Genomic DNA, 16,916 nt, shown 5'->3' on the forward strand with positions numbered 1-16,916 from the left:
TCTGACTCTCTGTGACCCTATGGACTGTAGCCTGCCAGGTTCCTTTGTCCATGGGATTTCCCAGGCAAGAATACTGGAGTGAGTAGCCATTCCCTTCTCCAGGGGATCTTTCTGACCCAGGGATTTTGTGTCTCCTACATCTCCTGCATTGGCAGGTGGATTCTTTACCACTGAGCCACCTGGGAAGCCCTTTCCAAGAGTATTTACCTTTCAAAGAGTAGTCCCTAATGGGAAAATGCTGGACAGCACAGCAAGCTGGCTCGGTGCTCTGTGATGACCTAAAGGGAGAGAATTGGGGTGAGGGGGAGGGAGGCTCACGGGGGAGGGGAGAGATGTATACACATAACTGATTCACTTTCTTGTCAGCAGAAACTAACACAACATTGTAAAGCAATTATACTCCAATAAACAACAACAACAAAAGAATAGCTCCAATAAAGGTGCTTCTAAGAGTCAAGTTACCAGTGCTCTATAGCAGTGCTGAAATGTTGGGCTCTGGGGTTCAGTTGCCTGGGATCAAATTTTATTTCTACCGCCTGGTGACAGTGAGAACCTGGGCACATACTCAACGTGTTGGTGTCTCCTTCATCTCCTTGCTGGTTAAATGAGAGCAGTGACAGTCTCTTCCTCGCAGGACGATGCTGAGAACTGAGAGATCCTCTGTGTGAAGTGCTGAGCAGAAAGCCTGGCACACTGAAAGAGTTGATAAATTGAGTTCTTAGTATTATTATTTTGCTCCCCAGCAGGGAATTTTTGAGGCACTTGACACCACATAAACCTCTTTTGTTCCTCTTAAGACCAGGACTGCGAGTAGAGAACAGGCCTTTCTTTAGAGAAGCAAAAGGCTTGCCAGTAGAACCATTGCCTCGTAAAAGAGAAATCTAAACACGTAGCATACTGACTGAGTCATCGCTAGGCCTGGGCTACCGCATCTCAAATCCAGGGCTGGCGGCTCGCGACTCACGGGACCCTGAACCCTGCTGCTGTTCCACGCGCGTGGCCTCTGCGTCGGAGGAGCTGACCATACTTGGTATCCTTCTTTCCAGACGTCACTGTCAATGGTCAACCTTCTGAAACGACCGAGAAGCCTTTTTCTTTGCTAAAGGTTGTCCTCAGGTGACCTCATTTTCCACATTGGTTAAGACCAGGAAATATTTTGCAGTGGGACTCAGCTCACCTCTCAGACATATGGAGATCCTGTCTACTGGTGGCCAGGGGCTTTTGAAACAGCTCTCATGCCCTACAGAAATAATCCGAGGGTCCTGAGGGCCCTGGGGAGTGGGGATGGGTAGAGATGGATACATGAGGTCAAATCACAGAGTTAAAAGTAACCCCCTGTACCCCAGGAAGGAGAAAGAAGAACAAAGGGTCATAAGAGAAACAGGGATGTATTCTCAGTGAAGTCAATGTCATTGCTGTCTCTCAACTTTGAATCCATTCAGCAGCAGCCGTCTTTTCATTGTGTCCCCTCCACAGACAAGTGTCTCCACTGCCTCACTTCCTGTTGATGTCATTCACCTTCTCCCTCCACCCAGCTCTGTTTTGTCCATCCTTATGAATGTCATCAGGAACATCCTAGTTCTGTGTCTTTGCACTTTGATCTTGAGGGTCCTCTGCTCTGGGAGTGTTTGACAGCATCATTCCTGAAACTGTGCTCTCCTGGTTTCTGAGCTACCCTCCATCATGGCCATCTTCTCTGATGACACCTTCTCAGGTTCTCTCGTGGGTTTTCTCTTTCTTTCCCAACTCTCGACCAGATGGCAGTGTTCTCTTGGGTTCAGTTCTTGAACTCTGCATGTCTCAGTCACAGTGCCCCAGCCTTGCCTGTGCCTCGGGCTGCAGCCAGCATTCAGTAAGGCGATGGCTTCTTGTCTTGTCTCTGTCTCTTCAGACCTCCATCATCAGCTGCACACATGTGCATCCATTGGCCCTCTCCCTTCAGGTAGCCAGCATATTAGGGCAGTTCAGAGTGAACGTTATCAACAGTGAACACATCCACCCCCTCTCCATGACAAAATGCATCTTCTCCCATGTCACCCAATGCAGACCCCAGGGCAGCATCTTAATGATTCATCTGGGTGATATTTATTATAATCAGTCACCATGCTAAACACACTCCATACATTTTCTCACTTAATCCTCACCACAGGTCTGTCATCCTCATTCTGAACATGAGAAAACCAAGGTTTAGGAGCCTTGATGCCTAACCACTGTGTCACTGCCAAGCCCGCCTGACTTCAGAGCTCTAGCTCCTAACCTCGTCATCCTACTGCCTAAGAGCATGTCAGGGCTCTTGGCACCGGGCCCACTACTTTCCATGTGATGCCAAGACTTAGCAGGTCTCCTGTCACATCTGTGGCCACTGCATTAGCTCAGACCCTCATCATTCTTTGTCTGGACCAACTGGTCTCATTGCATAAATTGTCATCTGCTATTTCACTTGCACCCAGGTGAAGTTTCTAACAAGCAAATTTAATCATATCACTCTTTTTAAAAAATTATTAATTATTTATTAAGCTGTGCTGGGTCTTATTTGCAGCATGCAGGATCTTTAGTTGCAGCATGTGGGATCTAGTTCCCTGACCAGAGGTCGAACCTGGGCTTCTGCATTAGGAGCACAGAGACTTAGCCACCGGACCACCAGGGAAGTCCCTGAACCACGTCAGTCTTAATGAAAATGCTTCAATATTGAAGTCCCAAACTCCTAGGTTCACACTCAATACCCTTAACAAGTGGTTGGTCCTGTGTTTCACTCTCCAATCTCTCCTTCTGCCTGGGGACACTCTCTGAGGGCAAGGGTTAGTCTTCCTTATCTTTGCACCTGGGCCCCAGCACCAGCATTCCATGGATGTTTGTTGGATACATGGGTGAACGCCATGCTTCTTCGATGCAAAACTTTGATTAAATTTCTCTTTTCTAGATTCCAAAGGAAGCAAGCAATTGAATATTATAAACAAGTGATAAAAATAAAGGAAAATGCGGGCACTCTGGCCAACTCCTCACTCGTCAGGAATCAACTGAGCATTAGCCTAAGTGATACCTTGTGTAAATTAGGTAATTGCTTTGACATATTTCTATTAGAAGCAGATGACTTTTCCCTCCATCTCACTTGCATACTTTGCTTATTTTTAAACAGTCTTCATCTTTGAAGTCAGCAACTCCTGTTCCATATTATTTTCAACTTTCTGTCTCTCTCTCTCTCTTTTTTTTTGCTGCTTATTTACTTTCCCTCATTAGATAAGTGTCTTAGTCTGTTGCTATAACAGAATAGACTGGGTGGGTTAAACAACAGAATTTTATTTCTCATAGTTCTGGAGCCTTGGAAGTCCAAGATCAAGGTGTCAGCAAATTAAATGTCTGGTGAGTGCCTATCTTGGGCTTCTCAGATGGCACAGTGGTAAAGAATCTGTCTGCCAATGTACGTGATGTGGGTTTGATCCCTGGGTGGGGAAGAGTCTCTGGAGTAGGAAATGGCAACCCACTTCACTATTCTTGCCTGGAAAATTCTGTGGACAGAGGAGCCTGGTGGGCTGCTTTCCATGGGGTTGCAAACAGTTGGACAGGATTGAGCAACTGAGCTCAAGGGCCTATCTACTGGTTCAGAGACAGCTGTTTTCTTGGCAGGCCCTCACATAGTGGAAGAAAGAGCCCGAGAGCTCTCTGGAGGTCTCTTTTATAACGGCACTAATCCCATTCATGCAAAGATGTGCACAATAAGGGACAGAAATGGTATGACCTAACAGAAGCAGAACGTATTAAGAAGAGGTGGCAAGAATACATAGAACTATACAAAAAAGATCTTCATAACCCAGATAGTCACAATGGTGTGATCACTCACCTAGTGAGAGCCAGACATCCTGGAATGTGAAGTCAAGGGGGCCTTAGGAAGCATCACTACAAACAAAGCTAGTGGAGGTGATGGAATTCCAGTTGAGCCATTTCAAATCCAAAAGATGATGCTGTGAAAGTGCTGCACTCAATATGCCAGCAAATTTGGAAAACTCAGCAGTGGCCACAGGACTGGAAGAGGTCAGTTTTCATTTTAATCCTTAAGAAAGGCAATGCCAAAAAATGTTCAAACTACCACACAATTGCACTCATTGCACATGCTAGTAAAGTAATGCTCAAAATGCTCCAAGCCAGGCTTCAACAGTATATGAACTGTGAGCTTCCAGGTGTTCAAGCTGGATTTAGAAAAGGCAGAGGAACCAGAGATCAAATTGTCAGCATCAACAAATGACCCCATGAACTGTACCCTACCAGGCTCCTCCATCCATGGGATTTTCCAGGCAAAAATACTGGAGTGGGTTGCCATGTTCTCCTCCAGGGGATCTTCCTGACCCAGGGATCGAACCTCTGTCTCTTTTGTCTCCTGCACTGGCAGGTGGTTTCTTAACTGCTAGCACCCTATGGGAAGCCCTACTAGCTCAGTTAGGTGGAATTTAATTACATTTTAAGGGCCACTGTTGAAGAACTGAGAGCCTTTGAGACAAAGGGCCTGTTTTCCAGGCTCTGCTGTTGCCAGAGACGAGGGTAACAGGACCATATCTTTTACTGCCTCAGTACTTATTGCATTCAGTAGCCCATTCCCATGTTTTGGAAATAGTCACATGTTGAATTCTGTCATCTTCCTACAGCATCACCCCCAAACCTGGGAATGGAGGAGAATGAGAGTTGAATTGGAGGCTGCAAATACTGGTTGGTAGTTAGCTGGAGACAGGCCAGCACAGGAGGCTGGGCTGGGGGAGTCAGGGATGTGATTCCCACAGACAGCACTTGCCAACCTTTGTGCCTCCAAGGAGTAGGTTCACATAGACAGAGGGTTCAATGATGATCAAATAGATATCTCTTCGCCCTTGGGCAGCTTTGTTGATTTCTTCCAGCGGTCTACACGAGAAATTGCAGTTTCTGTAAATGCCACAACTAGAAAAATTGTGAAACACTATCAGAGCTCCTGAAATCTCATCGCCACAGGACAGTCTACTTCAGCTTTAAACAGTTGTTTTCAACCCAGGCTGATTTTGACCCTCAGGACAAAAAAGCTGGAGAAATGTTTGATGTCATGGCTGGGGGTGGAGAGTGTTAGTCATTTAGTCAGTGGAGGCCGGAGTGGTTGCTAAACATCATGCATGCCCAGGAAAGCGCCCCCACAGTGAAAATTATCCTGTCCAAGGTGTGAATAGTGCTGAGACAAAGAAACCCTGATCTAAACCAGCTACTTTCCCCAGCAGGTACGATTGGCATCCATATTACAATAAAACAGGATTGCTTTCAGCCTAGTCATTTGCTGACAAAAAAGGCTTAAAATTCTTGATATCTGCAGGGAAAGAATATTTTCTGTTTTCACTCTGTAGATTTAGGAATGAGTGTGCCCATATGTGTGTATACTTTTTTTTTTTTTTTTTTCCAGGTAAGGGTTTCCATGCTGAGTATGTGAAAGAAAGATTTATGTTTGTAAAGAGAAAATGCAGATGCAAATCTAGAGAATGTTAGTGGAAAAGGAACTAGTTTACCTGATCTGGTTGCCTATATTTTGTTCTCAGTTTTGGTGACTTGTCTATGATGAAAGTATAATGTATTCATTTGCTTTCTGATAATAGGGCCTCTGTGGAGAAGGCAATGGCACCCCACTCCAGTACTCTTGCCTGGAAAATCCCATGGACGGAGGAGCCTGGTGGGCTGCAGTCCATGGGGTCGCTAAGAGTCGGACATGACTGAGAGACTTCACTCTCACTTTTCACTTTCATGCATTGGAGAAGGAAATGGCAACCCACTCCAGTGTTCTTGCCTGGAGAGTCCCAGGGACGGGGGATCCTGGTGGGCTGCCGTCTATGGGGTCGCACAGAGTCGGACATGACTGAAGCGACTCAGCAGCAGCAGCAGCAGCAGGGCCTCTGTAATGGCAGTTGTCATATTTGGTGATGTCTTAAAGAAGTCTTCATGGTATGTTTCAGTTCTGCAGTCCATTTTCAGTGTGGTTCAGTGTGGTTCCAAGGAAGTATTTTTCTGTAAGGAGCACTTTCTCGCCATCATTTTATTATTTTTCTCTCCCACTGGTGATTGAAGTTGATTCCTTTTGCAGAAGGCCCGCTCCAGGCTTACAGGAACACTGTGGGTGGTTAGGTCAGCTGTCAAGGCAGGATTCTTGTGCTTTTGTTGCAGTCCCTGGTGGTGGGAGCTGATGCGTATCTTTAGTACAAGAGGAGGAGGACCTTGGAAGGGAAATAGACTGTTTAGAGAGACCTTGGAATCATTTGTTCTTTGACATATTTTTGGTTTTCCTACGTGGAGGTAGAAAAACTTTTCCTCCATCCTCTCAGCGTCCCTGGCTAAGCTTGAAAATTAAATTGAAAAGACTGACTTTCACCACCCTAATTCCACCTGACTCTGTGGGCAGAAATTTGAGAGCCTGCTTTGGTAAGAAATATTATCTTCAACAGGCTTTTGTCAGAGGCCCAGGATCTCTTAACTGCAGCTTTTGGACCTAGTAAGGAGTCCTGGATGATAGAATTCCACCTTTGTCACCAAAACTCTAAAGGAGAAAAATTTTTTTTCCTTAACCCTCCTAGGTTCTCCTGCTGGGGCCCTGTAAAATTAGCCTCAGAAAAGATTGATTGAGGTGAAGTGAACTGAAAGTTGTTCAGTTGTGTCTGACTCTTTGCGACCCCATGGACTGTACAGTCCATGGAATTCTCCAGGCCAGAATACTGGAGTGGGTAGCCATTCCCTTCTTCAGTGGATCTTCCCAACCCAGGGATCGGACCCCGGTCTCCCGCATTGCAGGAAGATTCTTTACCAGCTGAGCCACCAGGGAAGCTAAAAGATTGATTAACAGGAGAAAAATCAAACAGAAGTTTATTTGTGTGTGCATCACACTTGCACACACACTCAGGAATGACAACTCCAAGGGGTGGCTTGAACTTGTGATCTGTGTACTAACTTAGGGGAGAGGGAGGTGGGGAAAGGGCACTCATGGGAGGGCAGATGACTCTTTGGAAGCATAAATAGACCCTTAGGAGAATAGATGATGTAGCAGTTTGGGACAATGTCTGGCTGGGTTTGGTGCTGGCTTCCTGTTGCCCCAGGGAGGGGACTTACAACACTTGAGTCCTTGTGACAGGCTCTGGTTTCAGGCACAGAAGGGATCCTAGGAACTCAAATAACTCGGCTCATAATAAGTCCCATGTCAGCATGGCCTACTTTGGGGTGGCATAGTGTGATCCCCTTGAGAAAGTGAAAGTGTTAGTCCCTCAGTTGTGTCTGACTCTTTGTGATCCTTTGAACCATAGTCCACCAGGCTCCTCTGTCCATGAAATTCTCTAGGCAAGAATACTGGAGTGGGTAGCTGTTCCCTTCTCCATGAGTTCTTTCCAACCCAGGGATCAAACCTGGATCTCCTGCATTGCAGGCAGATACTTTACCATGTGGAGCCACCAGGGAAGCCCCAGTGATCCCCTTGATCTACCTTTAATGGAAAAAGCCTATCTACAGGGAGTGTGCCCAAGGGATTCCATAAAATACGAAGGAAGCCAGAGCCACATGTAGCTGGGATTCATCACTAGTCATTTTTAAAGAAGTCATGAGGCCTCTGTAGTAAAAGTGTTACCGAACATTAGTCATCAAAGCAATCCTCTTTAAGAGTTGTTTCATTGAGGAAAAAAGAGAACTATGGTATATGATGCTTGCTTGCATGCCAAGTCGCTTCAGTTGTGTCCGACTCTTTGAGACCCCCATGGACTGTAGCCCACTAGGCTCCTCTATCCAAGCCTCAAGCCGGGCTTGGCTTCAGACATCACCTGGCAGGTGGTGGAAGGTGAGAAATCTGCCTAGATACCAAGGGTGATCAGGTTGGAGGAGGGCTAAACTTACTTAGCAGGATTCTTCCTGATTGGAAGAATTGGACTCTATAAAGATGAACATAGAAGCCCAAAAGTCAAGCCTACTTGAAAAAGCTCAGAGAGCCTGAGTAGAGTTTGGCCAGTGAGATTGTTAGGTGACAATCTCTGTTTTAATTCCTGGAGACAGAGCAGTGAGAAGGACAGGTAGACCCACACTATCTTCACTGAGCTCACATTGAGGTCAACAAGCTGTCAGACAACTATTAATAAATACAAGACTGTTTAGCTGCAATTGTGGAAAATGCCACAATAGAGATGGCGGTTGGATAGCTAAACGCACAGTGGTTGAACTACAGTTTGGCAAAGTGCTATCATGGCAAAGTACAAGTGCTAACGGGGGACCTTGATCTGTTAGATGGAGGGGCATGAGTGGAGGGTGCTTCTTAGGAAGTGATGCTGAAACTGAATCTGGAGGAGGAGGACTTGCTTGTTAAGTGGTGGGAACGGAAAGGAGTCATCTAGACAGTGAGGACAGAATTTGCAAATTGGGAAGGAACAAAAAGGACCAATGGGGCTAGGATGCAGAAACTAATGTAGAGGGGAGAGGGTGCACTAGGGGGATACCAGAGAGGCGTCACAGGCCCCGAGGGCTGGGTCAGTGACTTGGGATGTTGCCTTAAGAGCTGCAGGGTTTTTGCAAAGCCAGGGAGTGTTAGGAACCTAGAGTCCTGCATTCCTCCAGCATCATCATCACCAGAGATTTCTCACACAAGATGCTCAAATCGTCTTGTATGTCCAGTGTCATGAAGGAGCTCAAAGAACCCATTTTTGACCTCATTTCTATTTCTGTGAGTATTTTGACCTTTCAAATAGACTGTGAACTGCCAGGGGCAAGAGTCTTGTCATTTATTCCTTGTATCTTCAAAGCATCAGAAAGAGTACTAGCTGTGTGGGTCTATCAGTGTGCTCTTATCAGTGCAGGAAGTGTGAGGAAAGTGGATAAACAGCTTCTTTCTGGAGGGTTACACAATTTGCCTGGCTTTCCTATAGAAGTGATGGCTCTGCTCCAGGATAACAACATTAAAAGAAGTGACTGTAATTATATTTTAGCCTATTGAGAACAATAGTCTTTAGGGGACATTTTAGATATCAGTTTGGATTATAGATTAATGATGATAATTACTAGCTTGAAAGTCTTGGCACCTGCATCCTCCTTAGTCTTTTATTACATTTAATCAATGTATAGGCTACAGTATAATCTTCCAAGGGGTATAAAAATAGTGGGCATCCAGCAATGATCATTCATGTTTTAATTATGCTCATGACAATTTTATACATGAGATTATACTGAGCACATATTGGAAAAGAAATTGACTTCCCAGGTGGCAGTAGTGGTAAGGAACCCACGTGCCAATGTAGGAGACATAAGAGACACAGATTCGATTCCTGGGTTGGGAAGATTCCCTGGAGGAGGAAATGGCAACCCACTCCAGTATTCTTGTCTGGGAAATCCCATGGACAGGGGAACCTGGCGGGCTACAGTTCATGGGGTTGCAGAAAGTTGGACAAGACTGAGTGACTAAGCATGCAAATGACATAGTAAAATGATGGGTTCCTGAGAGGGTGATAATCCTGAGGTTTATTTCTTCTTCTGATCACATTTTCATGAGGCACTTATTCAAAAATGAAATATCTTTATGTTCAATATTTCTTTTACAGCTTTTCTCCTCTCCATTTTGATCCAGTTTCAAGAACAAACCTTAATTTCCTAAAACTGCTAATCCTAGACACTTAAGACAAACCCAGACATGGAGAGAGGGTTTTTTGTGATTGTTTTCTGCCACTTTTGACACAGAACAATCTTTTTTTCTTTAATTCTTCTTCTCTAACAAATGTTTAAATCCACATATTGAGAAATCATTTCAGTGGGAGGAAAAAACAACTGTGGCTTTCATGTTCCATTCTGTCCTGATGAGTGTTGTATATGGAATTGTGTATTTTGGATGAGGTATGGTAGATGAACATTCTGTTACTCCCCTCTCTCTGGGAATCTTTTACAGAAGAAGTGCCAAGTATCTCAGTCACACTTGGAAGAGCTTAAACAAAGGCACTAGTGGGTGACTTTCAATGGGGGTGAATCAGTCCTCTTTTCCTCATTTGATTTTAAAATGCTTGGCTCAGCCAGAGTCCCCTTCTTCCTAGCAGGAGGTCCCTGAATCAGACAAACTTTACATTTTCATTTTAACTTAAACATATACATGTAATTCTTTGCCTCAACTTTAAAATTCGAAGTTAGATCTTTGTTTTTAATGGGTCCTCTGATTGGAATTGAATGTCATATCTCTCAAAATGCCTCATCCATAGTTTTTAGTTTTGGTTTCTGGAGGATGAGAACTTCAGGCAGTTATGATACTTCAGGGCAGGATCCTTTCAACGGTTGACTTTTTCTGCCTTCAATCTTTTACAGTTTTCTTTTTCATAATTTCAAAACATTCAGACTATTTTTCATAGAAAACAGCTCTCTTTCACTTCACACTCTTATGTTACTAGTGTGTACCATACTTAGGTCAATTACCAAAATTAGACTAACAAATAAGGGTGATACCACTGTTATGGCAGAAAGTGAAGAGGAACTAAAGACCCTCTTGATGAAGGTGAAACAGGAGAGTGAAAGGCTGGTTCAACATTCAGAAAACTAAGATCATGGTTTCTGGTCCCATCACTTCATGGCAAATAGGTGGGAAACAATGGAAAAGGTGACAGACTTTCTTTTCTGGGGCTCCAAAATCACTGTAGATGGTGACTGCAGCCATGAAATGAAAAGATGCTTGCTCCTTGGAAGAAAAGCTATGACCAACCTAGACAGCATATTAAAAAGCAGAATTAGTAGAAGGAAAGAAATCATAAAGATCCGAGCAGAAATAAATGAAAAAGAAATGAAAGAAACAATAGTAAAGATGAATAAAACTCTAAAAGCTGGTTCTTTGAGAAGATAAACAAAATTGACAAATCCTTAGCCAGACTCATCAAGAAAAAGAGAGAGAGAAAAATCAAATCAACAAAATTAGAAATGAAAAGAGAGGTTTCAACAGACAGTGCAGAAATACAAAGGATTATAAGAGACTATTATGAACAACTATATGGCAATAAAATAGATAACCTGGAAGAAATGGATAGATTCTTAGAAAAGTTCAATCTTTCAAGACTGAACCAGGAAGAAATATAAATTATGAACAACTCTGAAATTGAAGCTGTGATCAAAAATCTCCAACACAAAAGTACAGGACCAGATGGCTTCACAGGAGAATTCTATTAAACATTTAGAGAAGAGCTAATGCCTGTCCTTCTAAAACTCTTTCAAAAAATTGCAGAAGAAGGAACACTTCCAAACTATGAGGCCACCATCACCCTGATACCAAAACCAAACAAACACAACACAGAAAAAGAAAACTACAGCCCAGTATCACTGATGAACATAGATGCAACAAAATTTTAGCAAATAGAATTCAGCAACACATCAAAAAACCCATGATCAATTTGGGTTTATTCAAGGATGCAAGGATTCTTCAATATATGAAAATAAATCAATGTGATACACCATATTAACAAATTGAAAGATAAAAACCATATGATCATCTCAATAGATGCAGAAAAAGCCTTTGACAAAATTCAGCACCCATTTATGTTAAAAACTCTTCAAAAAATGGGCATAGAAGGAACCTATCTCAACTGAGTAAAGGCCATATTTGATAAGCCTACAGCAAACATTATTCTCAATGGTGAAAAACTTAAAGCATTCCCACTAAGATCAGGAACAGGAGAAGAGTGTCCACTTTTGCCACTATTATTCAACGTAGTTCTGGAAGTCCTAGCTACAGCAATCAGAGAATAAAAAGAAATAAAAGGAATCCAGATTGGAAAAGAAGTAAAGCTCTCACTGTTTGCAGATGACACGATACTGTATATAGAAGACCTTAAAGATAGTATCAGAAAATTGCTAGAGCTAATCAGTGAATTAGCAAAGTTGCAGGATACAAAATCAAAACACAGAAATCACTTGCATTTCTATAAACTAACAATGAAAAATCAGAAAGAGCAATTAAAGAATCAATCCCATTCACCATTGTAACAAAAACAATTAAATATCTAGGAATAAACTTACCTAAAGAGACAAAAGAACTGTACACAGAAAATTATAAGATACTAATGAAAGAAATCAAAGATGACATAAACAGATGGAGAGATAGTCCATGTTCCTGGGTAGGAAGAATCAATATTGTGAAAATGACTATACTACCAAATGCAATCTACAGATTCAATGTGATCCCTATCAAATTACCAACGGCATTTTTCACAGAACTAGAACAAAAAATTTCACAATTTATATAGAAACACAAAAGACCCGAAATAGCCAAAGCAGTCTTGACAAGGAAGAATGGAGCTGGAGGAATCAAGTGTCCTGACTTCAGGTTATACTACAAAGTTACAGTCATCAAGACAGTGTGGTACTGGCACAAAAACAGAAATATAGGCCAATGGAACAAGATAGAAAGCCCAGAAATAAGCCCATGCATTTATGGGCTATTTTTGACAAAGGAGGCAAGAATATACAATGGGGCAAAGACAGCCTCTTCAATAAATGGTGCTGGGAAAACCGGACAGCTACATGTAAAAGAATGAAATTAGAACACTTCCTAACACAATACACAAAGATAAACTCAAAATGGATTAAAGACCTAAATGTAAGACCAAAAACTATAAAACTCTTAGAGGAAAACATAGGCAGAACACTCGATGACATAAATCAAAGCAAGATCCTCTACGACCCACCTCCTAGAGTAATGGAAATAAAAACAAAAATAAACAAGTGGGACCTGATTAAACTTAAAAGCTTTTGCACAGCAAAGGAAACTATAAGCAAGGTGAAAAGACAACTCTCAGAATGGGAGAAAATAATAGCAAATGAAACAACTGACAAAGGATTAATTTCCAAAATATACAAGCAGCTCATACACCTCAATACCAGAAAAACAAACAACCCAATCAAAAAGTGGGAAAAAGACCTAAACAGACATTTCTCCAAAGAAGACATACAGATGGCTAACACATGAAAAGATGCTCAACATTATTCTTTAATAGAGAAAGGCAAATCAAAACTACAATGAGATATCACCTCACACCAGTCAGAATGGCCCTCATCATAAAGTCTACAGACAGTAAATGCTGGAGAGGGTGTGGAGAAAAGGGAACACTCTTGCACTGTTGGTGGGAATGTAAATTGATACAGCCACTATGAAAGACAGTATAGAGATTCCTTAAAAAACTAGGAATAAAACCACCATATGACTCAGCAATCCCACTCCTAGGCATATACCCTGAGGAAACCAAAATTGAAAGAGACATATGTATCCCATTATTCATTGCAGCACTATTTACAATAGCTAGAACATGGAAGCAACCTAGATATCCATCAACAGATGAATGGATAAAGAAGTTGTGGTATATAGATACAATGCAATATTACTCAGCCATAAAAAGAAACATATTTGAGTCAGTTCTAATGAGGTGGATGAAACTAGAGCCTATTATACAGAGTGAGGTGAGTCAGAAAGAGTACAATAAATACCGTATTCTAACACACATATGCAGAATCTAGAAAAATGGTACTGAAGAATTTATTTACAGGGCAGCAGTGGAGAAACAGACATAGAGAATAGATTTATGGACATGGAGAGAGGTAAGGAGAGGGTGAGATGTATGGGAAGAGTAACATGGAAATTTACATTACCATATGTAAAATAGATAGCCAATGGGAATTTGCTATATGGCTCAGGAAACTCAAACAGATGCTCTGTATCAAACTAGAGGGGTGGGATGGGGAGGGAGATGGGAGGGAGGTTCAAAAGGGAGGGGATATATGTATACCTATGGCTGATTCATACTGAGGTTTGACAAAACAGCAAAATTCTGTAAAGCAATTATCCTTCAATAAAAAATTAAAAAAATTAAAAAAAAAAAAAAAAGCAGAGACATTACTTTGCCGACAAAGGTCCGTCTAGTCAAAGGTATGGTTTTTCCAGTGGTCATGTATGGATGTGAGAGTTGGGCCATAAAGAAAACTGAGTGCCAAAGAACTGATGGTTTTGAACTGTGATGTTGGAGAAGACTCTTGAGAGTCCCTTGACAGCAAGGAGATCCAACCAGTCCATCCTAAAGGAGATCAGTCCTGGGTGTTCATTGGAAGGACTGATGCTGAAGCTGAAACTCCAATACTTTGGCCACGTGATGTGAAGAACTGACTCATTGGAAAAGATGTGATGCTGGGAAAGAATAAAGGCAGGAGGAGAAGGGGAGGACAGAGGATGAGATGGTTGGATGGCATCAATGACTCAATGGAAATGAGTTCCAGCAAGCTTTGGGAGTTTCTGATGGACAGAGAAGCCTGGTGTGCTGCAGTCCATGGGGTTGCAAAGAGTTGGACATGACTGAGCAGCTGAACTGAACTGACTTAACAAATGCAGTTGAGTCTTGTTCATGTTAGAATTGCACAGTTAGGAGCAGAAGCATGCTAGCACAGTGGAGATGAGCCCTGTAGATGCAGGCTTTTAATGTGTCCTGGGCATCACGTGGAAAGTCCTGCAGAGGAAATAGAGGGCCCTTGGTTAATCCAGCAATCCAGTTTATGTCTGTTAGCAGAGCTTCTTTTTTTTTTTTTAATTTTTTTAATTTAATTTTATTTTATTTTTAAACTTTACATAATTGTATTAGTTTTGCCAAACATCAAAATGAATCCGCCACAGGTATACATGTGTTTCCCATCCTGAACCCTCCTCCCCCTCCCTCCCCATACCATCCCTCTGGGTCGTCCCAGTGCACCAGCCCCAAGCATCCAGTATCGTGCATTGAACCTGGACTGGCAACTTGTTTCATCCATGATATTTTACATGTTTCAATGTCATTCTCCCAAATCTTCCCACCCTGTCCCTCTCCCACAGAGTCCATAAGACTGTTCTATACATCAGTGTCTCTTTTGCTGTCTCGTACACAGGGTTATTGTGTTATATATGTTGAATGATTTTTAACATTATTGTTATACAGTACAATAACATATACTATACAATACAATGGTTGTATATTTGTAAATGCTCTTGGTTGCAAGAGAATGTCAAATATCCCTTATAAGCTTAAACTTTTAAACATGAAATGGACTCTAGATATGACTCAGCAATTTTAAAGCTGAGGAAATAGAAGATATTTCATATGACTTATCCCAATACAGCTTATCAGAGCATCCTATCAGTTAGATATTATTGTAGAATCCTCGAGGCTCAGAAAGACCAAGTGACATTCCAAAACTTTGCAGCTAGTAAGCAGTAGACTTATTACTTGGAACCCAGGCACCTGACCTGAAATTCTGAACTCTTTCTACTGTTTTTGGGGTCTGGGAGTTTGTGGTCTTATTGGGAAAAATCTTACCTATTTTTAAAAAGTATTTATTTATTTTTATTTATTTGGCTGTGCTGGGTCTTAGTTGTGGCATGTGGAATCTATTTCCCTGACCAGAGATTGAACCCCAGCCCCTGGCATTGGGAGCCTGGAGTCTTAGTCACTGAACCACCAGAGAAGTCCCTAGATTTTGCGTTTTAGATTCAGCACTCTCGAGGCTGAATAGAGGATGGAATTGATCAAGAGGAGAATGGAAACTCTCCTGTGTTCACTAAGAGAGGGCCAAGATAAATAGAAAAGCGTGTATTTGTGATTTAGTAGGTAAATCCTACAGGGCTCAGTGCCTGATTTGGTATATAGCAGGTGAGGGAAAGGGACTAGTCAGAGGCCTTCTCCAGTTTATGGCTATATCCATGGCCAGTGCAGCTGGGTGGCTGGAGCTGTGGGCATTCCAAGGCAGGAAGCACAAAGTTGAGAGGTGGAATGGGAGCCACGATGAGCTAATTTGGGGCCTGTTGAACTTGAATCTCTTATCTGAGTGGAGATGTTCAGTAGGCAGAATATGGTGCTTAGAAGCTAGCAGACTGAAATGGAGAAAAACCTTTGGAAGTCCTTAGTACACAGGTGATGGGCAAACCCTGTAGAAGAGTTGAAAGAGCCAAGAAGAATATAAGACAAGAAGATGGCAGGAGACAGAACTTAGGAGATGGGCCAAAGAGACGGAAGAAAATGGTGGAGGAGTAAGACAGAGAGATCACCAGCCTCCCCACAGATACATCAAAAACTCAAGATATGGAACAACTTCTACAAAACAACCTTTAGGTGACAGCAGAAGACCCCAGGCCTTCAGGGGGGCAAGCTAGGCTCCCTGGGATGAGAAAACCACAAAATTCTTTAAAGCAATTATCCTTCAATTAAAAAAATAAAGTGGAAAAAAAAGAAAGGGGCTGAGGAAAGTGTTGTAGCGAGAAGTGAGGAATGGCTCTAGAGGTAGCAGAGAATCAGTAAAATCATGGATGCCAAGAAAGGAGGGGGCTGAGAACTGACCACCAGATCTAAGACACACCATTGCATTTAGCAGCAGAATGGTCATGCTGCTGCTGCTACTGCTACTAAGTCGCTTCAGTCGTGTCCGACTCTGTGCGACCCCATAGACGGCAGCCCACCAGGCTCCCCCGTCCCTGGGATTCTCCAGACAAGAACACTGGAGTGGGTTGCCATTTCCTTCTGCAATGCATGAACGTGCAAAGTGAAAGTGAAGTTGCTCAGTCGTGTCCGACCCTCAGTGACCCCATGGACTGCAGCCTTCCAGGCTCCTCCATCCATGGGATTTTCCAGGCAAGAGTACTGGAGTGGGGTGCCATTGCCTTCTCCGAGAATGGTCATAGGGAACCATAAATTTTGGTAGAGTGATAGGAACAAAAGCTGTGTAAGAGAGAACAATGCATCTGTTCCTTCTCCCCAGAGATAGGGTCTGCAGAGGCCCAGCCCCTTGAATTGGTAGAGCAAGTTCCCTCTGTACTTGGGGCAGAAGACAAAGGGCGCTGCCCGCCATCTGCTTCCAGGTCCCTCTGAGCAGACTAGCCAGTGGCCTTAGTGGGGAGGGTAAAGGGAAAGATCCACTCCCTTCCC

At 42.8% G+C, this 16,916-nt stretch overlaps 1 protein-coding gene across 1 annotated transcript in view; it reads left to right on the forward strand.

Annotated features, from left to right (window-relative positions):
• The window catches only part of LOC102404511 (putative tetratricopeptide repeat protein 41), a 79,533-nt gene that overhangs the window by 56,281 nt on the left and 6,336 nt on the right, over window positions 1–16,916 (forward strand). The window contains 1 exon segment of the mRNA XM_025283615.2: window positions 2,921–3,054. Within this exon segment, the coding sequence (XP_025139400.2) occupies window positions 2,921–3,054 (134 nt within the window).

Source organism: Bubalus bubalis, chromosome 4, assembly GCF_019923935.1.
Source record: "Bubalus bubalis isolate 160015118507 breed Murrah chromosome 4, NDDB_SH_1, whole genome shotgun sequence".
In the NCBI taxonomy this organism is placed as follows: domain Eukaryota; kingdom Metazoa; phylum Chordata; class Mammalia; order Artiodactyla; family Bovidae; genus Bubalus; species Bubalus bubalis.